This window comes from Nomascus leucogenys, chromosome 20, assembly GCF_006542625.1.
Source record: "Nomascus leucogenys isolate Asia chromosome 20, Asia_NLE_v1, whole genome shotgun sequence".
Taxonomy (NCBI): domain Eukaryota; kingdom Metazoa; phylum Chordata; class Mammalia; order Primates; family Hylobatidae; genus Nomascus; species Nomascus leucogenys.
Window position 1 is genome coordinate 68969805 of NC_044400.1, and position 15157 is coordinate 68984961.

General features: G+C 37.1%; 1 protein-coding gene across 2 annotated transcripts in view; it reads left to right on the forward strand.

The window, feature by feature from the left end:
• The window catches only part of TAPT1 (transmembrane anterior posterior transformation 1), a 65244-nt gene that overhangs the window by 22830 nt on the left and 27257 nt on the right, over positions 1–15157 (forward strand). For both annotated transcript variants that reach the window (XM_003258510.3, XM_004091669.3), the window contains 2 exons: positions 1136–1254; positions 12149–12311. In XM_003258510.3, coding sequence (XP_003258558.1) covers positions 1136–1254; positions 12149–12311 — 282 coding nt within the window. The remainder of the gene's footprint in view (positions 1–1135; positions 1255–12148; positions 12312–15157) is intronic.

Here is a 15157-nt window from a genome sequence, read left to right on the forward strand (position 1 = left end):
CTGCCATAACAAAGTACCATAGACTGGTTGGTTTAAACAACAGACATTTATTATCTTGTGGTTCTGGAAGCTGCAAGCGTGCAGTCGAGTGTCAGTGGGGTAGTTTCTTCTGAGGCCTCTTCTTGGCTTGCAGATGGCCACCTTCCCTCTCAGTCTTCATATTATCTTTCCTCTGTCTGTGCCTGTGTCCAAATTTCCTCTTTTATAAGGACTCCAGTCATACTGGATTAGGGCCCACCCTAATGACCTAAACTTAAATTACCTCTTTAAAGACCCTATGTCCAAACATGGTTACGTTCTGAGGTACCAACATAGAACTTGATAGAGGGGACACAGTTCAGCCTGTAACTGTGAATTTTAATCTGTGGAGGCAGGGCAATTTATTGACTAAAGATACATGGATGCTGTGGTGAGGGCATATGTATCATACCATAATTGTGTGTCAGACATACAGAAAGTTGCCACTCTTAAAATGAGTAGCTGAGTTTGTTAGCCTAGGGGTGGCTATTGGCCAAGTCCTCGAAAGACTTCACGCTCTTTCTGTGAAATATAGTCCTAAACTTAACAAGTAAGAGTGTCTAATGTTACCACAAAAAGAAAGGGTATGGCAAGTACTCAGGAAAGAAGGAGAAATACAAACGCTAGGAGGCTGGTCCTGGAATTAAGAATAAGGCCTTCTGAGTGCAGCAAGTTTCACTGCACATGAAATTGTGTTAAAGTTAGTGATCAGTTTGCATATTTTTAACATAATATTGTAACTCAATATATATTCCAGTCTTTCCCATCAATGAAGCATTCTAATAAATAGGAATAGCAAAATTATGAGGAATAAAGATTTTCCATAATATCTTTAGAGCTTGAGGAAGTACTCAGAAAGCCACATCAGATGATGTGCCATTAACTATGGTCAAGGGCAACTTGTTTTTGAGTAATTTCTTCTGTGAGTCATAAACCAAAGGCTCTGAGGAAGCACAGACTCACTCTTTGAAGAGTAGAACTATTAATTTGTTATTCCCAGGGCTAAGTTTTAAGAAATTAATTTGTTATAATGGTTAGAAATTCTGATTGTTTGAAATTTTCATCTACAAGTATTTTTAAAATACTTTTTTTTTCTTCTCTCCTTGTTAAAATTCAGCTGATGGTTTTTGGAATCTTTCTGTGCCTGGATGCGTTTTTGTATGTGTTCACCCTGCTTCCTTTAAGAGTTTTCCTGGCACTATTCAGGCTCCTCACTTTGCCTTGCTATGGCTTAAGGTAAGTTTAAGATCATTAACTATTGTAAATGTATAGTATTTCATTATTTTTAATACTTGTAGTGGTTTCAGAGTAAGGATAATTCATACAGTTTCATCCACACTTTGGCCCTTCATGCATAAACTGTCTACCTTTTTAATGGATATTATATAATATGTTTATATAATATACTTTTTATATGCTTATTTTTTTCCAGAATTGTTTTGAACTGAAACTTTGCTTTAGCCAATAAAATAATAATGCTGGAGGCTTTGTAGCAGTGTAAAAAGGACCTGGGACTGAAAGTCAAAGACGTACTTACCACATTCCTAACTCACCTGGGCCTTTATTTCCCCGAAGTCCTTGGGCCTCATAGGCATCATCTGTAGAAAGGACAGGGTTCTAGGCTGGAGTGGAAAAGGAATCTCCTCAGGAGCTCTTACTACAAGCGTTCCTCCTCCATTTCATTTGAGAATCATTGTTGTAATGATCTATGGAGCCTGAGTTACTGGTTATGGATAAGACTGATTTGTGAGAGTGGAAAAACTCTGGAAGACCATTGTCCCCATGGGGAGGCTCAGATAGCCCGACCCGACATTGACTAGCTTGTGAGCTGTGCACAACTGCCTGACTTCTCTAAGTGTGCTTCCCCATCAGCAAAAAGGGGCTATTGAGAGCTCAGCATCTTTTACCACAAAGATTGGAAGATGTAAAAAAAAAATACCCAGCATGGTACCTGGCTCATAGTAGACCAGAACAAATCAGTTTTCTCCTTTTTCTTCTCTACCAAAACGAAGAATAGTAAGGTGAAGGTGTTAAGCTTACATGAAGCTTAATGCTTTATTGGTCTTGAGGTTAAAAGCAAGTTTGGCTTTTACGGTTTTCTTTCTTTGTATAGTTATGCCAGTGTGTCTCCACTCTGTATATAGTCACTCTTCACAGCATTTTTATTTAGTTCTTAGCATAGATGTCGAGGTTACATTTCTGACATGCATCACTTTTCTAAATACATTTCATTCTGGAAAAGTTCTAAAATGCTAAAATGGACAATAATTTGTGAGACTTCATTGAACTATGGTGACTGTTCCATGGTGTATAAAATATATAATTAATAAAATAATTTAACCGTAGCACTTGAGTTAAAAATTAGTGGTAGATTTACACAATTATATAGTTTTTTTTTTTAAAGACTAAAGCCATGAAAGGTTCTTTTTTAAAGTAGTAAATGAGCGTATACTTGATATTTAGTAACACATATGTTCTTTTTAAAAATAAGACTTAATCAGTTTTGATGGAAATTCCTCCCAGTATAAATTGGAATAATTATTATGATGATCACATTGTAAAAGGATTTAAAATTCTTGTTTTGCAACATTACATGGAGTAAAACAATTATAAAAATTCAGCTCCTGTCATTGTTACATGCTATGTTCTGTAACTTACTTGCCTTCCAGGATAACAGTGAATTAGTGTTACATATTTTATTAATCACAAGTTAATCAAATGGGAAGGTAGTTTTAGAAATTTAGTTATGTGCTTTAAGATATTTCTAGGACGTCCTTTTTTCTTTTAGGAGAAGTTTTAAGAAGGCCTTATTATTAACAAGCCTTTTTAAAGGCAGTTGTAGAGTGGTGCATTAATACTAACAAAACCTAACCACAATAAACTATTTTCTTTTATCACTATTGGGAGCTTCATGATATCATGGCATTTTAGTTCATTTTCAGAAGACCAAAAAACAATCTAATAAAACATTACTAAATATACATCTTTATTTGGAATGGCATAAAGCGAATAGACACGTGGAAATTGAGATAAAGTCAGGTGAAACACATGACATAAAATTACTAATATTGCTGGATGTGGTGGCTCATGCCTGTAATCTCAGCACTTTGGGAGGCCAAGGTAGGAGGATCGCTAGAGGCCAGGAGTTCAAGACTAGCCTGGGCAACATAGTAAGACCTTGTCTCTACAAAAAATTTTAAAAATTAGCCAGACATGGTGGCACATGTCTGTGGTCCCAGCTACTCCAGAGGCTGAGAGGTTAGAGAATCACTTGACCCTGAGAAGTCAAGGCTGCAGTGAGCCATGATTATGCCACTGCACTCCAGCCTGGGTGACGGAGTGAGACCGTGTCTCAAGTAAAGAAAGAAAATAACTAATACTATGTAGGGCTTTTCACGTCTGCATTATGAGCTACATTACTTTTTAGTTATTCTTTGATCAACAGTGTGCGTCAAGTTCATGTTCTAGCCATCTTTATGTGGATGGCTTTTAAAGACATGTCGTGTTCTCAGTGGCTGTTGGCACAATGTGATAAAACATTAAAATGATAGATAAGCTAATGACTATATTCCTTCTGGAGTGGTCCTTTCCTTGGGCATTGGTTAGCACACATGTAAGTTATACTAAGTACCAGTGGTGATTTGCCAGTGATCCCAAGGGTCTCTCTTTGGGGACAGTTGTTTGAAATTCCACCTTGTTATATTGTACAGGCATCTAAAACTGTGCTGCACTCAAGTTCATTTCTGTGTAGCCTCTGTTACGTGGGGGAACAGGGCACATAAAATAGCATTAGAAGAGTCTTTTCTAGACCAGCATGGTGGTACACACCTGACATCCTACAACTTTGGGAGGCCAAGGTGGGAGGGTAGCTTGAGGCCAGGAGTTAAGACTAGCCTGGGCAACATAGCGAGACCCTGTCTCTGCAAAAAATAAAAAATTAGCCAGGTGTGGTGGCACACACATGTAGTCCCAGCTACTTGGGAGGCTGAGGTGGGAGGATTCCTTGAGTCCAGGAATTCAAGGCTGCAGTAAGCTGTGATTGCACCACTGCATTCCATCCTGGTTGACAGAGCAAGACTGTCTCTTTTAAAAAAAGAAAAAAAGTCGTAAAGTGTTTGTTCTAAAAACTAAAAGGTATTGCAGGGAACTGGGAAATCTTAAATCCTCTGCCAGTATTTACTTTTACTAGTAGTTAATGATCCCTACCTCTAACCTTTTTTAGATATTTTAAGATTTTTTTGTAGCACATGATTGCTTTCTTACATTAGTTTGAAATACTTTGAATCTAAATTAATTTGAGTAGCATTTGAAAATAAGATGTTTTCTATTTTCAAAGTTTTATAGCTAAAATGACACTAGAGGGCAGCCTGTTACACACTACATTTAAGACTCCGTTGAGGATTTCCTCTGCAAACACTTCTTACTATTTCTGCTTTGGATTAACTGAAAGATTAATTTCATGCTGTCACTAATAAATACTTATATGTATAAAAAACATGAAATGCAGTTAAAATTATGTAACAGTTTCAGCAATTTTAAATGATAGAAGTTTAAATGAAACTTAAATTTTCATTTAAATTTTAAATGAAACAGAGTTCAGGAAATTTTAAATGCTTTGAGGATAGGCCAAGTTACACAGAATATGAAAATCCTGCCTAATGTCTTAGTGCCTTAAGTATGGTTTATCAAAATTGAGTAATTTGTGCTTACAGTAATATAGGTTGCAATTTTTGTTTCTTTGAGCAATTTAGAAAATATCTCTGAGCATTATTTTGAAGTCACAAAACTTGAAATATTTGATAAGTCAAAAGTTACATTAAACAAAGCTATTGTTATATTAAGTCTAAGACCTTTCAAATATTTTAGGAACATAAAAACACTTTTTAGGTTTACCAAATGATTATTTAGAAGTAGCCAGATTTTGCCTTCTGATAGCTTTTATTCCCATGTTTTCTACTTCCATTAAAGATTATTCGATTTGTCTTGCCTGTAGTAATGTCATGTTCCATCCTTTTCAGCAAGCAAAAAGTGCTCTTTCCTTCAGTCTGACTTTATTTTTTTCAAAGAAATAAGAAGTGAAATAGACCAGCAAAGAAGTTGATTGCAATTTTTTAAGTAGTGTTTTCTTTTTTCACTCTCCTGTATTTCAATCTTCTTTCCGTAAAAACTTGCTATCTTCTAGTCTCTGTGTTCTTTGAAATTGTTTTCACAAAAGGGAGGAAACAGTCCATTTGTCAAATTAATCACGATGCTGACATGAAAACAGTAACTCTTTGCAGTCTCTAGAGCTGTTTGGTTCAGTATCACATCAATAATGTAAATTATTGCCTTCTTTTTATATTTGAGATCAGTGTTCTCACCTCATCTGTTTGCATATTTACATCTTGTACAGCATTTGTGAGAAGCTTTTTAAAGCACATAGACCCCCGTGTTCTCTGCTTCATAACAATATTTGAACCTATTCCTAGATCTTCTGCAAACTTGCCGTGGTTTTTGACTTAAGTAAAATAAAGACCCTGTCCCTTCACTAAGGCTGAGGACAAGGGTGGTTCTACAGTGCCTTAAGTAAACTCAGCCTTCGTCATGATGGCTCATCCAGCAGGGTGTTTTGCTGGCTTTGACCCTGTTGTTAAAGTGCTGTTCATTATGAGATGTTGGCAGGGTAATTATCTGCAGTCATATTTGTGTGTGATGTTTGCAAAGGATGCACTCCCTCCCTAAAAGTTAATGTCTGTCCTCAGTGATCTCAAGAATACTTCATTGAAATTGTTTCTGATGAATTAACAACCTTGAAAAATCTTTGCCCCCAAATATTTTGTTGTAGATTTAAAAAAAAAATTAGAAAATGCATCTAAATTCTTTGAAAGCAGATTCACTTATGTATATCTTCCCTCTTTCCCAAATAAGAGTAGTATCATTTTAGAAATCATGTGAGAAACTTCTTGAACTAGGATAATCTTTTTAATGATTCATGACATATAAAACAGAACTAAGTTTTGATTTATTATATGAAGTGTCTGTTCCTTGGAAGAATGATAGAATTTTTGTTTTTCAGAAAAGCAGACTGCTCTATATTATGTTAGAGGTACCAAACATCCTTTTTCCAAATTTACTTGTAGAATTAAATTAAAAATAGCTAATTATGTACATTTGATTTACCTGGCATTTTTGTCAGCCCTCTGTTCTCCTAAAATTGGTGACTTCGTTTTGTGCTTTAGAATTCTCAGTCACGTGAGTTAAAAGTTAAAGATTATAGAGAAAAATGATATGGCCTGATACCAAGAACTGAGTTATTGTTGAAAAAACTTTACTGAAACATTTTAGAAAGTGATACGTGAGTTGAACAGGCTTAAGTAATAAATGCCGGAGTGTTTTTTGGTTTTTGTTTTTTACTATTAGAGCAACTAAAATATGTGTGAGCAAATGTTCTGTCCCCTGGCCCGGCTTTAGGCATAACTCTCACATGAGGCTTCACAGGCTTTTATTTTTCTTGGTCGAAGAGGCAATAGTATCATTTTCTTTTCAGAGTTTATCCCATGGGAGAGCTCTTGTCTCCCAGAATTATGAATTTCAGATGCTTGAGAGTTTCCTAACCTTTTGAGTTTCCTTCATATGCCTTACCTCTTTTGAAATAGTTCTGCCCAAGATTAACCTCACCTATATGTTATAATAGATTTTTCTCTTTTTAGACAAAATTAAGCCTTGATTTTGGCCTAAGTGATTGATGCCACCACTGTAGCACAAGTAGGGAGAGCTCTTGGTAACTTTCTCTGGGGAAACAAATATGCCTTTTACTTCCTTTTACCAGGGCTGATCTATGTGGCTTATTTGTTGAGAGCAATATATTTGTTATTATTAGAAAGTCTTCGTAATGCCAGGTTTTATTGTCCCGTTTCCTCACCATGGAGCTCTGTGTAGCGTAGCAACATTACAACCTTCTCTCTTTCTTTCTCTCTCGTAAATCAGACCGAAGGGAGGAGCACTTTCACTTCCTTTATAGAATGGAATGTGGTGGCACAGGGACTCCTTGTGGTGAGTAAACCCTGATTTTTCCTTCTATACTCTTGGCCAAATTGACATTCATTAAACGCAAAAGTAAACAGGATAGGCAGACATAGCCATTAGGGGATAGAAACATACTGAAGAAAATGTGGATCCCTGTCCTTTTTAAAATAGCATCTTTACTTGGTCTTAAAGCTTTGTCCACATTTCTTTATGAAGGATTTGACTGTGATTTCACCTAACATGAAAATCCACTCAAAAGTCATCTTTACACATGTTAGCTTAGACTTAGCAAATACTTCATCCCCAAAGCCACAGAAATTGGCTGAGCTTAATTCCTTCCATATAAGCAGTTTTTATTTTGCATTACTAAAATTGTGAATATAGCTTTATAAATAAGTTTTTTTTTCTAGTATAGTTTGAAATGAAAGTTTAAGAAATGGTTTGAATCATTCCGTTTATGAAGTATTTTTTTTTCTGTTACTTGTCAGTCAAACTGAAGATTTAAGATACTTAATTTTCTAATTCAGGAAAACATCTTGATTTCACTACTTTATTCCAGTTTACTTTAAAATTATAAAAGGATTTCACTTTCAAAAATAGAACCATTTTAAGTATTTTGCATTTTTATTTCAGTAGTGCTTGTGTTTCTTCACTCTTTCAATTATATCACAAATGGCTGAAAATATTGAGAGAGAGAGCGAGAGGTCTAGTCTATGGATTTTGTAATGAAATAACTCGTGCTAATACTCTGGCATGTTTCAACACTGATTTGAAATAACTATGCAGGGATTCTCCCATTTTTCTTGCTCATTTTTAGTGCCATGTCTTCCTTCTTGATCTTTCTGTCCACTACCAGATTTTACTTTAATCATAGTTAGCATATTATCTTCCCCTAAAAAGGAAAAGGAAAAAGCTTACCCTTGATCATCTTTCTCTACTGTATAATTCAGTTTCTATAAGTCTATGAGCCCTTTGAAACAACTGGAGGTGCTCTAATTGGTAAATTGTACAATGTAAAATTGTACAGTTGCTAAAAATACAATGGAAATGGAAATGTTTGTAAGAATAAAAAATAAAATTTAGAAATGTAGCGAATTTGGTTTCTGTAAGGGTGGTTTTACTAGAAATTTTTAAAAGAATTCTGTTTAAATGTCTTATGTTGAAAAATGTTTAAGTTTTGTTAAATACCTGATGTAATATTACTTGTGTGATGACATACACCCAAACCTGCAAATTAGATTAGTGGGTTTTTCACTTTGCCCAACAGTATGTTTCACTTGCTTATGCTTTCATATGGGATTTTCATCATTTGCAAGGTGAATTGCCAGTAACCACCACTTAGCCATTTATAAGAACTGTAGCATGAAAGTATTTTTCAAAAGCCAATTCGGGGTTGAATGGCAGGGCATTGGATAAGCTTCTTAGGGAGTTTGAAGTACTTATCAGATAGTCATCTAAAAATATCCTGGCAGAGAAGGAACAAATAAGCTGATTGGTTCAAGTTGTTTTAACCAGGTAAACTTATTTGTGAGGTTAGGTCTTTTCTTAGAAAGAGGCTGTGGTACATACAGCTGTCTTTTAAGATGCCACCTTAGAAACAATTTTTTATTTTGGCAGCCTTTTTTATTAACAAGGACATTTATATGAAAACAAGACCCTTGCCGGGCACGGTGGCTCAAGCCTGTAATCCCAGCACTTTGGGAGGCTGAGGCGGGCGGATCACCTGAGGTCAGGAGTTCAAGACCAGCCTGGCCAACATGGTGAAATCCCGTCTCTACTAAAAATACAAAAAATAATAGAAGAAGAAGAAAGAAAACAAGACCCTTGTTTTTTAAAGGTTCTGCTTCTTGTATTCTTTATTTGAATAATATTCCTTCTGAAAATCACAGTCATCCCTGCAGCAACCAATTATGATGTTAGCAATGGATGGAACACTTTCACCAGAGCAGGGGGTGCATAGAAAGCAGTGAATTCAATATGTGTATACCATATATATATCATAATAGTCCAGTTTTTTTTGCATTCATTTTTAGAAATACCAAATGATAAATAGGTTTGTTTTTTTGTACAGCAATTTATTGAGATGAGATTGCAGTACAGTGATAAAGTATCCAGTGTTAAATTTTACAGAAAGATAATAGGTTCTGAGTTGTTGATTCCTGCAAGTTTAGAAGTTCTGTTTTAAAAAGTCTAGAGTGCAGATGGTTCTGAAGAGCATGCCTTCTGGAGCCAGATTGCCAAGTTTCCATCCCTGCTGCAGCGTGTGGGAACTTAATCACTGTACAACCACTGGCATGTTCTTGACTGTCCCTTGGCTCGTTTGTAAAACCAAGATGATTAAATAAATAGTATTATTGTGAACACTAAAAGGAATATATGTGGCATGTCTGGAACAGTGCCTGCCACATAGTAACTGAATTGTAGCATTAGGTGTTTCTACAACTTTTCTTTGTTAATTTATCAGTTTGGTTCAAAAAGTGTGGTATTATGTCGTTTTGGGATATGTATTTCCAATGTTTGGTAGATCTAATTTCTAACTATGGCTTGTATTAAATATACTATTCCTTCATTGATATACTAACACATTGTTCTTTGATTCAAAATATGTATATAAAGAAACACAATTGGATATATACTTAAAAGCCCTTTGTCTCTTAAATAAAATTGCTCTGACTGAGATCACTCAACTAAGTAGATGCCATCTAACACTAAAAGCTCTAAGTATAGTTTTCTACTTTAATTAGTTATCAAAATTATTTTCATAATTAACACAAATTAATACTACCCTACTTTTAGCTCGTATCATTTTCTTTAATTTATAAACATGACTTACAGTCTTTAAACACAAAAGCCCATGACTGTTGATGATGTGTGACTTTCAGTATATGCTGAGCTGTGCCACATTTCTGAGTGGGGGCTGGTGGCTCACGTTTGTCCCCTGCTGCCCAAGTGGAGACAGTCACACCAAGGCCAGGAGCTCACAAGTGTTCAAAATGTCTCCTCTTCTCAGTGTTTGAATGAGAAATATGTTTAAGTGATCAAGATCCAATTCTTGGCAGATATAATAGGTCTTCCATTTTCAGTCTTGTAGGGATAAGGGCAGGAAATTACCTTGATATTCAGATAGCGTTTGGCAGAGATCTGTGCTCTGGGCTGGTTGGTTGGGAGTCAGGAGATGAAGGGCATTCTTTGTTCCCTGAGGAGAAAAAGGTCTCTCTCTCTGTGGGGGAAAGAGGAACAACACCGAATAAAAGAAGTCATGGTGAAAAAGAAATAATGATAGAGATTGATCAACTTTGTCCTTAATGCAATCTTTCCCGAAGCCTTAACTTCAACTGCTAAAAATAATTTTACTTTGCTTAAGTCATGTGATCTGACTTAGACACATTCTGACCTCTCTTTCATTTAGGCTCGTTGGTCCAGCCCAGTGTATTTTGAGCCACCTTTAGCCCTTCGTGAACAGTCTTCACAGAATTTGCCTGCTTTCAGAATTTCTGCAGTATCTTAGATTGTCTGTAAATAGATCAGCCAAATTAATATCTAACTGAAAACATCATACAGTGCACATTGTAGAAAACAAGAATGAGTTTCTGTAACAACTGCTCACAGAATTGGTAGAGCATCATTATGGCCTTATAAAGCAGTGTTTCAAGTAACAGTTTGGAAGATTTACAAATTCCTTCTTAAACTCCACAAAGATCTTTGGAGGAAAAGCATTAGGAAAGAGCTCTGGAGAATATGTAGCCAAGGAATATAAAATACATAGGTGGCTCAGATGGCCAATGGCCAGTTAGAAAATGAGCCCACCCCTGTATTGTTGCTTAGAACATTGTCACAATTGGTGGAAATGAAGAGATTCTGCAGCTCCTAAAAAAAAATACTCAAGCCGTTTTATTGATTGCACTATGCATAAAAGCTGCCAAAACAAGAGACAGCATTTTCTGTCCTGAGGAATCAGCCTACGACAGGCAAAGAGAACATATCTTTCCCATTCTTGTCACAAGAATTTTAAATCCAGTGGAAGGAATCTTAAATTTCTTCTTTTCTAATGTATTTTTTGCTCTGTCTTGTTAAGATGGTTCCTTTCACAGTTTAGGTTTAGCTCCTTATACTCTAACCTCAGAAGTAAGGAGTGATTCTTCTGCTCATATTAATTATAAAAAAATATTACAACTGAAGTCACAGAGGACTAACATCTGTAATACAAAAGCTGTCCTATAAACCAGTACAAAAAAGATAGGGAGTGTTCATGTGAAATATAAATAACTGTTAAATATGTGGAAAGATGTTTAGTTTCCTGATGATAGAAATTAACGTTGAAACTACACTGTGTATGATTTTCCACCAATGAGACTGGCAAAGATCCAAAAGTTGATCAAACACTGTATCAGTGCCCTGGGCTGCAGGCTTTCTCATGACATTGCTAGTTGAGGTACAAACTGTACCCAGTACAGTGGGCAGTTCAGCTGTTTCTTTCAAAATTTCAAGTGAATATAACCTTGGAATTCCAATTTCAGGAATGTATGCTACAGGTACACTTTCATATATGAGACACGGCATGTAAATTGCATCATGGCTCATAATTGCAAAAGACTAGAAATCTGTTAGTTGTACATTAAATAAATTATGGTTCATCCACATAGTGGAACACTATGCTGCCATAAAAATATGAACTCCTGATGAACTTACATGGGATATTATGCTGTTAAATAAAGTACAAGATGCAGAGCAGTATGCATAGAATGTAGCATTGTGTGAAAAGGGCTGATCCAGCAGGCTACGTGCAGGGATTCATGATTAGGTTAAAGGCTTATGCCATAATGGTGGAAATCTGTTGCTCGAAAGCACTCTTGTCAGTAGATACCTGCCCTCTGTTTTCATTTGTTAAGATTGCCAACATCTAATAGTAATTCTCACTTAAAATCTTTATATTCTATACTTGGACAGAAAATTTTACACTGTCGAGTAGTCATTTAGTTTAACCTCCCTTGTTTGAAGTTTTTAGAAGATCAACATAATTCTTATTTTTACCTTTGTATGCCAGTGTATATCGAGTAAAGATTATTGTTTTTGTGAGAACATACAGAGTAAAACTTACATTTTTATTACTTCTTGTATGTTTTAGGGACAGACGTTTGCTTCAGCCTGCCCAGGTGTGTGACATTTTGAAGGGTGTCATTTTGGTAATCTGCTATTTTATGATGCATTATGTTGACTACTCCATGATGTACCACCTGATAAGGGGGCAGTCCGTCATCAAGCTCTACATCATCTACAACATGCTGGAGGTAAGGGCCTTGCTAACCCTGCACAGGCCTGGCCAAGGGCACTCAGCTTCAAGTCTTCCAATTCTGAAGGTACCTGAGAGTCAAGAATGCTCTACCGACTCTAGTTATGGTGCTTCTGGCCTTTACTGTGCTATCATCACTTGGGGGCTCTTGTTAAACATGGATTCTGATTTAGGAGATCTAGGCTGGGTCTGGAGAATCTGCATTTCTAAGGTGGTGGGGCTCATGCTGCTGGTCTGGGACACACCTCTGGTGGCAAGCCCGCAGGCATGGCATGTCCTCCCGTAGGCTGGGAAGATTCTTGCTGCCCAGACATTTTAGAACCAGTACCCCCTTGAGTATCCAAATTGTCAAGTGCTAGGGAAATTAGTTTCACAACTTCATTAGAAACCCATGCTAGAACTTTAAATTATGAAGTAAATGTTACGATTATGTATATGTTTGCTATAAGAAATACTCATTTTTTGCACATTTAAATTCGGATCTTTACATAGGGCAAATAAATACAAGTTCCCAATTTTTGTACGTAATGTTTTTAGTACAATATGTGTCACTTCAAAGCATTCAGCATATGAAAATCTGCATTTATATAAAAAATAAGTTGAGCTGGTATACATTCACTTTACAAAAAAATGCTTCACTTTGTAAGCCAGATATTCACAAGTTTTTTAAATAGTAAGCTACCCTAAGTTATATAATAAACTTTGAAATTCAAATTGCAGCCCGGCACAGTGGCTCACACCTGTAATCCCAGCACTTGGGGAGGCTGAGGCGGGCGGATCACCTGAGGTCAGGAGTTCAAGACCAGACTGGCCAACATGGTGAAACCCCATCTCTACTAAAAATACAAAAATTAGCCATGCCTGGTGGCACGTGCCTGTAATCCCAGCTACTGGGGAGGCTGAGGCAGGAGAATCGCATGAACCCTGGAGGTGGAGGTTGTAGTGAGCTGAAATCGTCCCACTGCACACCAGCCTGGGTAACAGAGCGAGACTCCATCTCAGAAAAAAAAAAAAAGAAATTCAAATTGCATTTTTATATTTTATTTTTGGGGGGATACAGTAAGCTCTATTTATCTTTTTAATTAGCCATGAAGAGATTTTTCCTAGTGAGAGGACAATTGGGGTGGGGGCTGCTGGCCTTTCTGCTCTGAAGCTGCATTGCTGTGGTAGACAAGGACTCTCCATCTCTTCACAGAAGCCATGGAGCTCTAGCCTTCCTGTACCTCCTAAATTCAAGACCAAGATGTTTTAAAACCATACCCCAGCTTCCTGATTCTAGGCTTGCTGTGCGTACATTTTGCCCCACCAAGTAGGTTGCCTAGGGATGGATGGGGACAAAGTTTGTGAAACAGAATAGCTCATCTTGTTCTCCCTTCCTTCCCATAGAAAGAGCCTAGGCCTCGTTCCCTGTTCCCCTCTGCTCTCTGCCTTGCTCTTTTCACCGCTGCTTTACTAGTCTTTCCTTCGTAGGCTTTCCATCTTAGGACACTGGAAAGTGCGAGAGTTTCTCCCTGTCCCCAACTTACAAAGCCTTCTCAAGGTAGTAGTATTGTTGTTACTAGAAAATAGGCCAAGAAAAAGGATCCATGACTTGCTGATTAAAATTATTTATATATGTATTCACATTGCAGACTGTAATTGATGAGGCGGCTTAAACACAGTGGATGAGAGTCTATGCTCTGAAAGAGGCAAACCACCTCTGGCCAAATCCTCATCCTTCCTTTATTACCTGGTTATCCTGGACATAGTTACTGTTGCTGAATATCTCTAACCCTCAGTTTCTCATCTGTAAAGTGGAGATACTAGGGAGATTATGAGGATTAAATAGACTTCACATAGAAAGGGTTTAGCACAATGTCAGGCCCATGGTAGGAGCTCCCTAAATGGTAGCTGTTATTCATTCAGCAGATCTTTAGTTGGCACTTGCTGCATGCCGAACATCTTAGACCCTGAAGACTCACAGGTAAACCAGCCTATTCTCATGGAGCTTATATTCTACAGGTGAGAGATAGACAATAAACAAGGACATATTAGGAAATAATATATCTTATGATGAAAAAGAACAGACTAAGATAGTAGAGACCATAGGAGCCACAAGAGATTGGATGATCTGGAAAAGGCCTCTGTTAGGATGTGGCATTCAAAGTGAATCCTGAATGTCATGCCCTCCTTTTCTCTCTTTTATGTGTCACTTTTTATTTGTTATACCGTATTCAAGAAGATTGATACCTGAAAATGTGGTTAGGAAGTAAATCTGCATATTTTATTCCATATAATAAACCTCAAAAAAATACAGTTACCATTATTTAGAAATATTAGATATGAGTAGGTCAAATGATATATTTGTCCTAAATTTGAATCCTGAGTTTGAATTTAAAGTACTAAAACCAGAGGAACCATGATTTTGATGTGCTCACCCCCACTTTGTTGTTGTTGTTGTTACTGTTGTTGTTGAGACGGAGTTGCACTCTGTCACCCAGGCTGGAGTGCAGTGGCGCAATCTCGGTTCACTGCAAGCTCCACCTCCCGGGTTCACGTCATTCTCATTTCCTGCCTCAGCCTCCCGAGTAGCTGGGACTACAGGCACCCGCCACCACACCCGGCTAATTTTTTGTATTTTTAGTAGAGACGGCGTTTCACTGTGTTAGCCAGGATGGTCTCAATCTCCTGACCTCATGATCCGCCCGCCTCCGCCTCCCAAAGTGCTGGGATTACAGGCGTAAGCCACTGCGCCTGGCCAGATGTGCCCACCCCTTTTATTTTTGCCAATATTTAAGACTTCCTGTGTTACAAACATAGCTAATTAGTCTAATTGAAATTCTATACATATTTTAGCACTTACTA